The sequence below is a fragment of the Diplotaxodon limnothrissa genome, linkage group LG3, assembly GCF_057381915.1.
Source record: "Diplotaxodon limnothrissa isolate DT_005_m linkage group LG3, D_limnothrissa_male_GT1.1, whole genome shotgun sequence".
NCBI lineage: Eukaryota > Metazoa > Chordata > Actinopteri > Cichliformes > Cichlidae > Diplotaxodon > Diplotaxodon limnothrissa.
This window is the reverse complement of record NC_140598.1, coordinates 53,230,730-53,245,329: the sequence shown is the minus strand read 5'-3', so window position 1 is coordinate 53,245,329 and position 14,600 is coordinate 53,230,730. Positions and strand designations below refer to the sequence as shown.

General features: G+C 50.0%; 1 protein-coding gene across 1 annotated transcript; it reads right to left on the bottom strand.

Annotated features, from left to right (window-relative positions):
- Positions 1–764: 764 nt before the first annotated feature.
- zbtb4 (zinc finger and BTB domain containing 4) lies at positions 765–14,244 on the bottom strand. The gene is made up of 2 exons (XM_085349559.1): positions 13,979–14,244; positions 765–7,954 (listed from the first exon to the last, which is right to left on the bottom strand). The coding sequence occupies exon 2, from the start codon at positions 7,936–7,938 to the stop codon at positions 2,443–2,445; it is 5,496 nt and encodes a 1,831-aa protein (XP_085205685.1). The 5' UTR covers positions 7,939–7,954; positions 13,979–14,244; the 3' UTR covers positions 765–2,442.
- Between the last annotated feature and the right edge of the window lie 356 nt (positions 14,245–14,600).

Below are 14,600 nucleotides of genomic sequence, written 5' to 3'. Positions count from 1 at the left end.
ACTGAAACTAACCCACAGAAAAGAAAAACAAAACAGGTGGCCCATATACTGCCAAGGGATATGCTGCTTAGGCAGATTTATTTTGGTTTTCTTATTCACGTCGCGCAGCCGCTCGCTCTCGTACACAACACGTACCCCAAACATACAAAAAAACAAATAAAAAAAAAAACATTTAAAAATAAAAAGGCTTGTAACCACACCCAAGGGGGACGCCTGTGCACCCCTGCAGTCGGTCACACAGTGTTTTCAACACTCCCACCTGGACCAAAAAGGTGCCCGAGTACCATCACACACCGAAACGTCGTCACTCAGAACAACAACACCAGTAACAAAAACAAAAGAAGGTGCAGCGAGCGAGTGTATGCTCGAGGGGCGAGGGGCGGGGAGGGGGCGGGATTAAAATAGCGCCTACAAAGTGACCGTGAGAAGTAAAAAAAAAGAAAAGTGGCGACTAATTTTTGTGGAATTCTTCCAAATAATACATCAAAAACATAACAGATATGGATGATTTAGAGACCAGAAAAAATATATATAAAAGGAAACAAAACAGAAGCTGTGCGCACAATGCCAGATTTGCCGAGGATATAAACGGTTAGGAAGCGAGTGTTGCTCATGCTTTGTGGATACAGAACCAAAGTTTACTGACATGTTCCTAGGACTACTGTATATATGCATACCAGACGTTATACGGTTCTTTTAACAGGTTATTTGTGTCAAAACAGAAAACAAAACAGGAACTTGGAAAAAAAAAAAAAAAACCAAACAAAAAAACAACTCTACCATTAATGTAGCTGTACTTCATTAACCTCATGACTAAATTTACATTCATATTTTGAAGTTTTTACCCTCCCCTCTTTTCCGCCGAAGCCACTTTCCCCACCTGGTAGGGCTAAACAACATAAACAACAACATCTTTTCAACGGAACAAACATATAGAGAGATAACATTACACTTAACAAAAAGGCCCCACCGCGAGGGCGTCTGGAGAGTGTCGGCCACCACTTTTTGGCCTTTTCCTACCTCTCGCTAATAACACAAGGCAGGAAGGGAATAGTTCAGACTTTTTTTTTCTTTTTCCAATCTCCTCACAGTTATGGAGCAGGACAACATTTTTCGTCCGCAGCGTCATTTCTACGGAGCACTTCTGTTCAGAGTCCAGCAGTTTTGTGCCCATATATTTCTCTTTCCTCTTCAGAAACAACTCAATACCCTGAATTCATTTCTCTTTCTCCCCCCTCATTCTTTGCTCTCTTCTTCCTGGCTTAGAAAATGGAGCCTTTTCCTCTTCCAGTCAAAGAGGGGAAAAAGCTACGCAACATGAAGGCTGACCTTTCTTTTTTTTTTTTTAGTAGTATTTTCAGTTTTTTTTTTCTTTTTAAGTTTTTAAGTGAAGGAAATGAGATGAAAAAACAGAAGTGCAATGGTCTACCAGCCTTTAATTCTTACCCAGTGGCCAGCTACATTTCCGAAGCAGCTACAAGTGTCCCTTTTAAGTGACCACTACTTTTCTTGTTTGTGCACATAAGGTATAAACTATGGTGAATGCTATACAGATCCTACAGTGTCATCTGGCCCTCGGAGTTGCCAGGTTCGCTGACAGACCTCAGAAGCTCAGCTGATCTGTCATTGTCATAGACTCGCATCCAGCCACAGCTTCGACTTCTTAATGATTTGGATATGAAGAATCGCTTCTAAATGCACTTCTACACATTGACCTACGGTAGCTTTTCCGACTAGAGTAGGAATGCTGTGTGCGTCTCAAACAGAATGATCTTATTCCCACACACCCAAACTCACACACTTTCGCACATATGCAGTTAATGCTCAACCCCTGCATGCACACATCCCTACCTGCTGTACATGTTCATGTAAAAGCTCACATATATACCTCTCGTGGACACTTTTACACCAGCGGGACACGCCTGCTGTTCTCACTCGCTCACTCGTACAAACGCACGCAAAAGGTTTGAGTCGTTTAATGCTTCACCACCTCCAGCCGTGTTGAATAAGGACTCCTCTGCCTCATCCTTGCCCACACAAGCCTTCCCTGAAGAGCCTTTATCCTCGTTATGCGGTGACTATAAAGGGAAGTAGACTGAACTAATTTTTTTTCTTTTTTTCACAAAACACACACCCTGTTAGCAGTTCTTAATTCTTATATTATAGATAATATAATGAGTCAAAGAGGAAGATTAATCGAGCTCTAGATCTATAACACGCTACAGCTGGGCGGGAGAGATGCGGAGAGAGGCGAGCAGGAGTAAAGGCAGGAGAGTTTCTTTGCTTCTTCTCCTCCCTTCACACTTTTGCTTCCTAACTCTGATCTCTGCTGGATTAAAGAGAGGCAGGGGTGCCGTGCCAGTGTATGCACTCCTCCCGCTCCCAGCCTGAACACATGAGGCTGTCCCCTTTGAATTATATTCCTTTTAATGCGTGGCTGTCCTAGGGTTTGCTGCTGCTGTTGTCCCGTTGCTTTTTGCTGCTGCCGCTGCTGCCGCTGTAGAGGCTTGGGTTTGCCACGAGGGGATGGGGGGCCGCCCCCATGTAAGGCCCGGCAGTTGCTGCGTAGTTGAAGATGGCAGGGAGGAAGGGCAGAGGCTCCACTTTGTCTCCCCCCGGTGCCATCATATTCAGAGCCACGGGCAGCGCTGCCAAGTTGTAGGGATAGGCCAGGAACTGGGGCCCATACAGCAGCTGGTAGGGGTCCGGATAGAATGGCAGCTTGGCCAGGTCCCCGCCATTAGGGACCATCACTTTTCCCAAGGGGCCAAAGGGAAGCGTTCCAGGCGGGTAGGAGGACATGAGCAGGTTTTCCTCCTGCTTCTTACCAGAGCGGTAGCTGTCCGGCACAATGAGGGGTAGTGGATAATCCTGGGAGGGGTAACCCACTGGGGTGGTGTTACCTTGCTGGGAATCTCTAGAAGAAACGGTATCCTGGTGCTCCGGTTCAGGTGGCTGTGGGGCTCGGGGGAGAAGCAGAGCGTGGGCAGAGGGGCGGTCGCCGGCACCAGCTGCTCCAGTGGGCAGCGTAAGCCTGTCAAGTCCTTGTGAACTGGAGTGAACCTGGTGGTTGGTTTGAGCTATCAGTCCAATGGTCGAAGGTGACCGGCAGGGGGATTTGGGAGTGTGCCTGTGTGATGAGGGTCCATTCATAGTGGTTTGAGTGGGGATATGTTGGGGAGATGGGACGGGGCTCAAGGGCTCCTCTTTGGGGACCAAAAGTGTGATCTGGTCCTCTGGGATGTGAGCAGCTCTACTGACTTGGTGGACCCTCTCTAGTTCTTTTTCTCTCTCCCTCACAATTTCTTTCTCCCTCTCCCGCTCTCTCTGTCTCTCCAGCTCCCTCTCTTTCTCCCTTTGCCTCTCTATCTCCCTCTCGCGAGCTAGTATTGAGGACATGGTCAGGTCTTGTGCTTCATTGGGAGAGGGACTGCGGGACAGGGACTGGACTCTGAGATCTTGCACCAGAGGCGGCTCCTCGTAGCCGGCGTGTAGAAATAAACTGCTCCCACCCTGTCTCTCTCTGTCCATAATGACCCCATCCCGTTTCATGAATCCCCCCTCGGAGCTGGAACATGTTGTCATGGAAACAGGAGGAGCAGCAGTGGTTATTCTGGTCTGTGATGTCATGGGCACATTTGGGGAGGTGTTGGCGGATGCCACAGCGTGCACAGGGCTGGGTATTCTGTGGATCTGACTATCTAGGTGCTTTTTGCTGGGAGTGCGGTAGTCAAGACATTCAGATCCGTTCATGACGAGCACGGTCTGGAGGGTGGAGGGCGTGGCAGATGTTAATTTGTGGTTGGTGGGTGTAAGGTTTACTGGGGCGTCTAACGGAGGGTCTGCAGCTTTTGGTGGCTCTCTCTCTGGAGCTGGAAGTGTGGGCTCTGTTAGTTCAGGTTTGTCACTGGTTTCTGACACCTGATGATCTGTGAGCTCACAGAGGTGCTCCTCAGGCTGCTGCGACGCCAAGCACTCGCCACTGCTGGGCGGCTCTGGCGTCGAATAGCTGATGACTGAAACAGAGAGAGCACTGGGAAGCTCTGCTTTTTCATTCTCTCTGCTAAGAATGTCAGCAACTGTCTCTGCTGTTTTTGGCTCTGTGTCTTTATCTTCTCTTTCTCTCTCTGGAGAACTGCTGAGCTCGTGGCGTCGGATGTGTCGATTCAGAGCTGAGGATGTCTTGCACACCTTGTGACACTGTGGGCACGTGTGTCGTGATAAGGCCCTTCTACTTAGACGAGTTGGACTAGAGTGACTCCCTCCCAGGCCACCCTGTCCCCCCTTATCTTCATCATATTTTGAAATCTCTGGCACAGGTTTGACCCCTTCTACTTGTTCGTGAGCAGCTTTGAGAGGTGCACAGGGGGCTTCAGTAGGTTTGGGATGCTGGGCTCTCTGGTGGTCTTCCAGCTTATCCCTCGAGGGGAAAGTGGCTCGACAGAAAAGGCAAACAAACTCCAGCAGGTGGCTCAGCTCATGTTTGTCTCGTTTTCTGGGGCTCGAGAACCAGCGGCCGCACGTACCACACTCAGCTGCGTTCCCGTTAGTCCACGGCCGCCTTTTTATTCCTGTAGGAGCCACTGAGGTAGACTGAGGAGGTTTTGGAGAGTGCACAGGAGAGGTGGAAACCTCATGGCGGGTTTCCTTAACCTCTTCTTCAGCCTCTTTATTTTTATCTTTCTTTTCCCCCTCTCCCTTGTCTCTGTTAGCTTTTGGCAGTTTTTCAGCCTCCTCAGTTGTTGCATCCTCTTCTTCATCTTGTGATTTCTCTGTTTCTTTATTTGAAAGGTTCTTAAGCCTCTCTGCCCTCCTCTTCAGCCGGATGGAGCGCTTGTACTTTAGCTTCCTCTGCCAGCTCTTTACCCTCTGTAGATGTGCTTGGGCCTTTCTCTTGGGCTTATAGGAGTAGTAAGGTCGCCATAAATTGTCCTCTGTGTCATGGTCGCTCTCGAGCTCGCGCACCTCCTGACGAAAGTAGTACTCCCTCACTTCACTGGGGGATTTGGGGCTCTTTTTCCTGACCACTTCTTCTTCTTCTTCCTCCTCCTCCTCAGAGTCTCCACCTTCCTTATTGCCCTCTGCTTCCATGCTGGCTCTGCTTTGGAGGCGGTGTCTGTGGTGGTGGTGGTGGTGGGAGTGAGAGTGGCGTGGTTCCTTGGCGTCCCGCACAGATGATGTTTCACTGCGTTTGGTTTTGGGGGGAGAAAGGCTCTTATCTCTCCTGAGGTCTGTCTCAGATATACTGCGCTTCACTATGGCCTCCTCACCAATACGTACAGTAATCTGACACAGTGGCCCTGCCTCTTTGACCTGTGACCCTACAGATGCTGACAGCTGCTTTGAGTTAGAGATATCACTCTTGCTGTGGGACTTGCGTGATTTGTGAAATAATCTGCCTGTCTCTCTGTCCTGCCTGCCTCTCGAGCCCTCCTCTGCCGTATCTGAACTGTCTCTTGACCTCTTTCTGTGATTATCTATGCTGTCCCTTTGCTTTTTGATGGGCCGAGACGGGCCCTTGACTACAGTCTGACTGTCACTGATTTCGGGGGATGGGCTGTTCACTGGGCTTTTCTCGCTTCCAGACGTGACCTGATTGCTATGCACAATGACAGAGGATGACACAGCTGTCCCGTGAACTATGACGGAGGGCTTTGTATGGCCATATGTTATCACAGAAGGCATGCTCGTCTCTGTGCCTCTACCACTCTTGAGACTTTTGGTTTTACTGCTGTTGGACATTTTGAAGCTGCCACTACCTCTCCCCTGCTCTGACTCAATGTCTTCACTCTCATGTTTTCTAACCTGGGACATATCTACCTGGGGGAGGGGTGTTAGTGCAGAGAGGTCCCTGTGCTCAGCAGTCACAGAGACAGGGAATCCATCAGGGAATCCATCAGGGAAGGCATCTGGGTCAGGCTTTAGACTCTGAGGGTGGGCCCCACTGATTAGGCTTTGCAGGTCCCCGGGGCCCAGAGCACAGCCCAGGCCTGGCAGGGAGAGGGGAGGTGTTTCGGTTGGTGGCAGGAGCAGGCCGTTATGCAAACTGTCACTGTAAGTCTTGTAGGGTCTCTTCTGGGAGCGCATGGGAAGAAGACGGTACAGTTTGAGGGCGTTAGCTTTCTGCTTATAACCCCCGTTAGCTGTCTTCTCACTGGAGATGAGGCTGGGATTAATCCCATGGATGGTCTTCTGATGGGTTTTGAGATTGTAGTACGTGGCGAAGGCATCCCAGCAGAAGATGCACTGGTAGCGGCGCTCTCCTGTGTGCCACACCTCATGCTTTGTGCGGTACTCGGCCAGGGCAAAGACCTTGTCGCAGAAATGGCACGGATATTTGCGGCGCCAGGAGTGCACATTAGAGTGACGCTTCAGGCTGGAGAGGGTCATGTAGGAGCGCTCGCACACAGAGCAGAAGTAGATGACATTGCCGTCTACCACCTTCACAAAATGGTTCTCATCACCCGCCAGCACCTCTGTGCCTGCTGCATCATCACCTTGGATACGCGCCAAGAGGCTTCGTGCTTTCTTCCCTGGCCGTGCCTTGCTGATGTCTGTCTCTCCCACAATCATTCCCCCCTCCACTCTCACCTCGCCCTCCTCCAGCGGCTCCTCCTTTGGCTGTATAGTGAGAGAAGGAGGGCGAAGGCTATTAGAGGGCAGGCCTGGCACCCTGCAGGAGGCCTCGTGGGATTGCAGTCTCTTGCTGTGGATAAAGACCTTGCCACAGTAACGGCAGCAAAGGGCGCGGCTGCCACGATGCAGCCGCATGTGGACCGTGAGGGAGGAGGCTGAGCTAAACAGCCGATGGCACACGCCACAAATCAGTTCGGGCTTCAGGCTGTCAGTAGGGGAGTAGGAGGATGAGTGTGGGGGTGCGGTGAGGCCCTCGGAGGGAGGAGGAGGTGGTGGTGGTAAAGGGGGAGGGAGATGGAGGGTGGGTGGGTGAAGACTTGGTCCGTGAGGGCTCCCAGCTTTCCCAGATGGCCTTCCTGTTATTTTCTCTCGTCTCTCTGCATCCCCGCCTCTCTGATAGGCTGATGTGCCCAGACTGAAGAGGATCTGAGCAGTCTGTGAGGGGGAGGCTGTACCGTTGGCCGCCCTGTGCCTTTCATCCCATCCATCTCTAGCATAACATCCCCCAAAAGGCCCGGTGGAGGATCTTGGTGGCGACCTGTGAAACTGAGTCTCTGAACTGAGCTTGGAGCACTTTAGAGGAGGTGGCGATTTGATGTCCTTTCTGATGAGTGCATGAACAGTCATGGGAGATGAGGAGGAGGAGGGCGAAGAGGACGGAGAGCTGTCGTGTCTTGGGGGTTTAAAAGGTCTGTGCTTTACGTCCATGGTGGCATCCAGTTTCCACAGCGACCCCTTGTCTGAGCTTTTGGACGACGGTCGCCGTCGGTGGGGGGAAGGGGAAGATGAGGAGGAGGAGCCATGACAGTGGTTTGGTGATGTCAGAGAGGTCGGAAGGGGGGCTGCACTGAGCGGGAAGCTTAGGGTGATTTTTGCATTTTTAGGTCCATCACCCATATCCTCTAACCTGTCCTCCATTGTGGTCTCTCCCCGGCCTCCGAGCCTTTTACCCTTCATCTCCAAGCGCTCAGCTTCCCCTTCCTCCCCCTCCTCTTCTTTTTCTTCTTCAGACTGGGAAGTCACACCAGGACGGTGTACTGGTTTGTGTAGTCCTTTGACCTTGTTTGAGCCGTACAAACTGACAGGCGGATGCAAGGAGGAAGCTCGAGCTGGGTGAAGGGTGTTTCGAACCACTGGCAGCGGCGGCGGGGAAGACAAAGGGGACAGTCGCTGACTTTGGTGTGAGGTGGGGTCCTTAGCTGCAGTCCGTGCGGGTTTGCAGAGGGAAGCCGGGCGTTGTTCACTCAGACGTGACGGAATATGGCCCACACGGAGGGGGTCCCACACCTCACCGGACACCATGACCACCCCCCGAAATCTGAAAGAAAAAAAATCAGAAAGAAGGTATTAGCATTATAAGCATACCATGGTATATGTACAAAACATACATAAGGTAGAAAATGGACATTACACCCAAAACTTTTGCAGACGCAATCATGACAAACGGTGGAGAAGACTAAATGCCCAGCTATGCTGAACTCCCGACTGCTCAGGCAGGAATGGTGAGTGCAGGGAGGGAGAGGGCAGAGGGGGAAGGAATGAATCTGCGGCAGTGCTGGTTTAGATTTCAGCGTGCCACAGCCAAGCTTTCAGAAACGCATTCCAGCGATCCATCTCTCTCTCTAGGCTGTGACACAACATTCCCTATGCCTAATTGGAAGGCGTTCAGATTTAATCAAGATTCCCGCGGAATAAATTGCTGACTTAGATTCGTGGCCCCAACACGCATAAAAATAGTCCCGCTCTCTCTTTATATGTGAGCAAGAGCCTTGTTAGCCATTCCTGGCAGTGGCTAGTATTTGCCAGGCATGACTCTAACCATTTATTTGTGAAGGCGGGGATTGGGGGGGGGGGGGAGGGAGATTGCATGCATGTGCACAGAGAAGGGGTGTTTTTCTGCCCTCTGCATCCGGTACAATCTCGGCTAAGCCGGAGAAGATGAGCGACAGGCTATCCTCATTTCCATCCTAATTCGCCTGCTACGGTGGCGGTTGCAGTGCCACTGCAAAAATGTCCCATAAATGAGAAAGCAGCAGAATCGCGTACCGGCAGTCAGCTCGCTGTTATCACTTATTTATTGCGGGTTCATTTGTTTAGGTCTGCAGATTTTTTTGGGGGGGGCAGAGACGGGATTGGGCCGTAATGATGTGACGAGGAGAAAAATCCTCAGTCATGCTTTTCTGCCTTCGTTTCGAGCAGCAAAGCAGCCAGGAAGGCAGGCCGCTGTAAAATTCCACAGGCAGCCCTGAACAGGCAGAAACTAGGTCAGCACTGTTATTGCAGAGGAAAGAGGAGGGAGAGACAGAGAAGGAGAAAAGAGGGTGAGGATGAGGGAGAGTGAAAGGGTGACAGAAAAAAAGGGAGACAGAAAGAGTGTGTGGGTTAGTGAAAAAGGGGGGGTTAATATAGGAACAGTCAGACACACGGCACCGTCAGATAAACAGGAGCCCAGGCTAATGCTACCACACACACACGCAGAGCACATACGTGCACTCTGCATACACTCTCACCCACAGGCAAGACAGGCCGGCATAAACAAAGCAGTTCAACATGGAAGGGCCTGCTTGTAAATGATATTCAAAACCAAAGGGTGAATCTGAGTGCACAGCGGCCTAACACTGAGGATGCAGCTGGAGTGACATGTAGCCAACGGAAGGAAAACAGAAGTGTCTTTTAATCACATACTGGGTGCAAGCAGCGGCACATGCTCTTTGTTATGCAAGGGACAATAAAGCGGTTCATGCCGGCTTTCAGATCTAAATCAGAGCAAGGGTGCACGAATCAGTGCTCAGTACTGAAACGGGCCTCCGTTGTCGCTCACATTTGCTGAGCGATAGATGTTGTGCAGGAAATCCCTTATGGCAAGCGCCAGGCTGCTACAAGTGGGCGGACGCGCTGAGAGACAGCGCCAAGGCTAAAAATTTCATCCCCTCATCTGATTCTTGCGTCGCGGACAGGAAAATGCGTACGACGCCCCCTCGCTCTTTCTCTTCATCTCCCTATGACGCACGGAGCCACTGTGCAAGCAGAGCCTGCACAACACGCAGCCTGACTGTGACAGGCTGCCTTTTAAAAGTCCCAACTTTATCCCCCCCCCCACACACACACACACACACACACACAGATGAGTGGACAAACACCTCGACACTCGGCGCACAGACAAATGTGACCATGAGAGTCCCCAGGCAAAAATCAAAATAAACAGCAACCCTGTTCCCACACCTCTCTGCAACAGGATGTTCTGCACAAATAAACACGTCGCCCGGCCTGTGAAGCGTTCGTCTATTTATGCTCGTGGCACTACAAAAACCGCGCATCGAGAGCAGGTGCTCAGCCGGTGCGGGCCAAATTACGGAGCGGGCTCACGTAAACACGACGCGCATTATAGCAAACGCGTCGGCTTTCATGTAAAGACAGAGACGCTGGGCTGACAGGCAGAGGGATCAAAGGCAGACTTTGAGCATGATTCAGTTTGTTTTCCACATCAAATGACAAATCTGAAGAGAAAGTAAACATCAGCGGTTTTGATTAGGAGGATTTTATTCTTTAAAACCTTAAAAATAGCACAAAGTTGAAGATCGGTGCATTTAAAGTGACAATAAAGTTCCTCGTTTTGATTATAATTACAAATTAAACGTTGACTGCACATTGTAACGGCATGGCCAACACGTATGACCAACGCATGACACCATTAGGGGGATACAGATGGGGGCCCAATCGGGTCTGGCATTCACTGCGCAACCCCTGTATGCCACCGAGCAGGAAATCTTCAGGGAAAATTAAGGCTCGTTTTTTGTTTTTCACTACTGCTATCAGTCGCTTTCCCCAGGTAACTGAAATGAGGGACACTGGAAGAAATAGAGCCACAGTGGAAACTGTGATTGGCAAATAAGAGGGAGGAGGCACAGTAGCGCGAAGAGGAAGCACGACACGCAGCGTGAGTAAAGCAAGGAGAAACCTCAGACAGAGGAATTCACTTGATGGAGGTGAGAGGGTTTTACGGGAAACGCTGATCCGTAAGTAACAAAGCCTACCTGACCGTACTCCTCTCATTAACCGTTAAACTCCTTAACTTTAGGAAATTAAAAGTGCTATCCAGCACAACAAATAACTTGGACCTGCTTGGACTCCAAGTTTGACTTATTGACTTTGGGGTCTTTTTTCTCTTGGCAGGAGAAAAATGTGGAGAACTTTAACTTTTCCCTTATAATTGTATGATTTGCAACGGACAATCAGTCACCGGGAACATCGCCGCTAAACTGGCCTTGTATAACAGAAGGCAGGACGGCAGAGGAGTTTGGCTGGTGCACCAGCTCGAGGCCTTGAACCAGACGTTGAGCAATCTGTTTATTCCGCACTGAAACTGGTACTCATGCTGATAGACAAAAAACTGGTGGGATTCAGTTACCATGTTTTTTTTTAACCATCTTACAGAAACACTCTCAAAAATCAAACCACCAGTGTTGAGATTTTTTTTTAATCTTCAAAGGGAAAACGACATAAAAAGGAAACCCTTTACAGCTCTTTCACAACAATACTTCTTATAATTGAATATTAAAAGGTCTGATTAAAGCAAATTAGATTTAATGCTGCTTTAGCGCCTCTTAATGTGGCACAATCAATATAGTGCAAACAGCTAACACTTGCACCTATGGCTCCTTTAAATTTTGAACTAATAGTGCTTAAATGATTAACTTCACCTCTGGGTATTCACTCTTTGCCATTCACCCTCCCAAATTAGGCCTTGATTAAAACTTCTTTTTATTTCCACAGTTTAGGCCATCATATTTACACAACTGCAACACAACAACAGGATATCTTCGATAACTTGCACGCCTGGGAAAAAAAAAATAGAAGCAGCTTGACGATCAAACAGGCCGTGACGGACCGAGTTTAGTTTGAGTTTACTCTGACCCTGAATGCAGCGGATGAGTTTGATGCGTTTCTTATAAAATAGGAAACTGTAACCAGCGGCAGTAACCTGACAGTAACTACAGGTCACAGCTGAACCAGGAAGTCTGTGTGTGTGTGTGTGTGTGTGTGTGACTTATGTTTTTCCTTCTTTGCAATCCTTTTTCAGGATATCCCTTTATTTGTGGCGTGATAATAACATTGCACTCAGCAATTAGGCTGCTGACTGCAATGTTATTATTACTGAAAATAATCATGGTATCAGTGCTCGTGCGTGTATTTGTGTGTGTGTGATAGGTTAAGAGGAGTGCCTGCGAGGGTGAATGTGGGGGGCCTGTGTGTTCCAGCCGGCGAGCCAGCGGCGAGGAGCATGTGGGAAGACGAAGGTGTAGCTGGGCGCCCTCCCCTGTGGAAGGTCAGCCAGAGGGGCCCAGGCATCGAAGCAGCAGTAGGTCTGCAAAGATGAGTGTTTGTGTGTGTGCATAATGTTGTGAGTGTGGGTGGGTTGGTGGGGTGGGGGGCATCGTTAGCAAGAACAGCTACTGAACTCCCGACAACCCCCCGGCCAAGAGGGCGTGGTGGAGCCAGCCAGATGGGATAGAGCAGGAGGGAGGAGGTAAGGGGAAGTTGGCATGGTTCGGGGAGTGGTTATGGTGGTGTGAGTGGGGGCGTGGGGGGGCTGGAGGGGAGACTTCAAACACATCCATCCCGTGTTCACATTTTACGGTTTCCTCGTCTTTCATATCCCCCCCTCGTGCAATCCCTCAGTGTGACTGACTGCGTGCCCCCACCCTGTGTGTAAACTGTCGTATCATGGTGTTTTCGAATGCCACTGCACGCACCGGCAAACCTGCCCGTGTCTAAAACGCACCACTCTCCACGCTCTGTTAGCTCCCAGCCCAGCACGTAATTCCCATAATTCTGCTTGCTGCAACAGAATCATGGGAGGCATTAGGAAGCAGCGAGACCCAAAAAAACATGAAGAAGGGAAAAAAAAACCCAGCTCTGGAGAGCGGCGGCAATGCATCGGTGACCTTTGTTGAGGTAATTCCCCCCACCCCCAAATCATTTTCAATTTCATGCGCAGTCCCTGCTGAAGGCGTGAAAACCTCATTTAAGTTCTTAACATGCGAGTATTAGCAAAGCGGTTTGTCACCATGAACAGCAAGTACACCCATGGCAGGGTGAGCAGCAAAGCGCTGCACCAGCTTCCTGAGCTTGTCCACATCCTTTTAAGTTTGCAGCATGTGAGAAAAAAAACAAAAACATTTATGTAAACACAGCTAACCAAGTCAAAGACGGTAACGCTTTTCATCTCAGCACTTTAATGTCCAGCGCAGAAAAACGCCTCAAAGGCACTTAATTCATCTAATGTGTGACTCAGCCACATTTAAAATAGCAAACCGCCGCTATCAACATCATCATCTTCTTTTATTTCTTTTTTTTTCAACACAACAGAGCTGCAGAGGAACTACACTTCCTATTGTCTGACCTATGACCTCTCACCCCGTGGCAGTATGGGTCATATTTTCCACATGCCGAGCTCGGGGACCTGTCTCGGCATCCAGGAGGGGAACGAGGAATGTTGGGAGTAGCTGGCAGCAGATGCTCTGTTGTTTTGGAAAAAAAAAAAAGAAAAAAGTAAGGCTTATGCTGGGCTGGGGACATCAATATGCCCTCTACCGCTCTATGTGAGGCAACCTCCAGCACAACACCAGGCTGGTAAAATGGAGGACAAACTGGGCGGCCCAAAAAAACGAAATAAGAGACAGAACCTGTTGATGGGACCGGAGATGTTTACCATCGCCTACATCCAACATTTAAACTCACCAGAACACTTCCTCTAATGTTGTTGGCGAGTTCACATGCAGGAGGTGGGGGACCGGCCCACCATGTTTAAGAGACCCCCTCAAAACAAACCTTGCATCGCGTGTTTGACGCCTTTTCCCGACCGGTGCGGGCTGACCGCCACCGCTCGCTCCCTCTCCCCTCGAGTCCCTGACCTGCAGTGATTCGCCGAGACGCGAGATAAATTAAAAGTTTCATCACAATCTCAGAACGAGTCATCGCTCTTGAAAAAGAACTGCGTGGTGCGCCAGCGACAGAGGATGAGGGAGACGAGGGACGAGGCCTGTTACTGGCACACGCACACGCACAGATCCAGCGCGCACACACACACACATACACACACATATAAATACCCTACCATAAACACACACTGCATAAGCGCACACACCCACCACAGGACTCACGCCCCAGCACGCGCACAGTAAAATAAAAACCTTTTCCTCCTTCTTCACGCGCGGAGCAATCACCGCCACAGCAGCAGAGTGAAGCGGAAAAACAAGCAGGAAAACAACAGATTTCAGCCTCTCTTCCTCTTATTCTCTCTGTCTGTCTCTCAGCAAGGCAAGCATACAAGAGAACGTACCTCGGAAAACCTCCTGCTGCATCTCTGCTGCGATGTGTTCTTTCCCCTCACACTCACTCTCTCTCTCTCTCTCTCCCCCTTTGGTCTGTGTATGCGCACGTCGGAGTGTGTGCGAGAGAGGGAGAGAGAGAGAGAGAGAGTGAGCGGAGGGAGAGGCGGCGCACACACGCATGCACACACATACAGGCAGCAGTGTGTGAAGACAGAGGGCAGGAGCGATTCTCACACTCGAACTTGCTTGCTCTCACTCGCTCACTCCCCCCTTTTCTTGCTCTCTCTCCTGTCTCACTCCAGTTTTTTTTGCCTCTGACACACGATTCTTAGTGTTTTTGCTCTTTTCTTCTTCTTCTCCGGCAAGTGAATCCCTCTGCACCCCCTCAACTGACCCACCACCACTTCCACCCCAACCTCACTGAATCCAATCTTCCTTTTATTTGGAAGTGTTGTCCTCCCCCCCCCCTTTCCCTCTCTAACACACATGCACAGACACACACGCATACACACACACACACACACTACTTTATATACACAAAGCCCAGTGATAGGGAGAGGGAGGGAGAGAGGCAGAGGGAGACAGAGTGGGAGAGCAAGCAAGCAAGAGGACGCCATTTAAGCAGTTTGT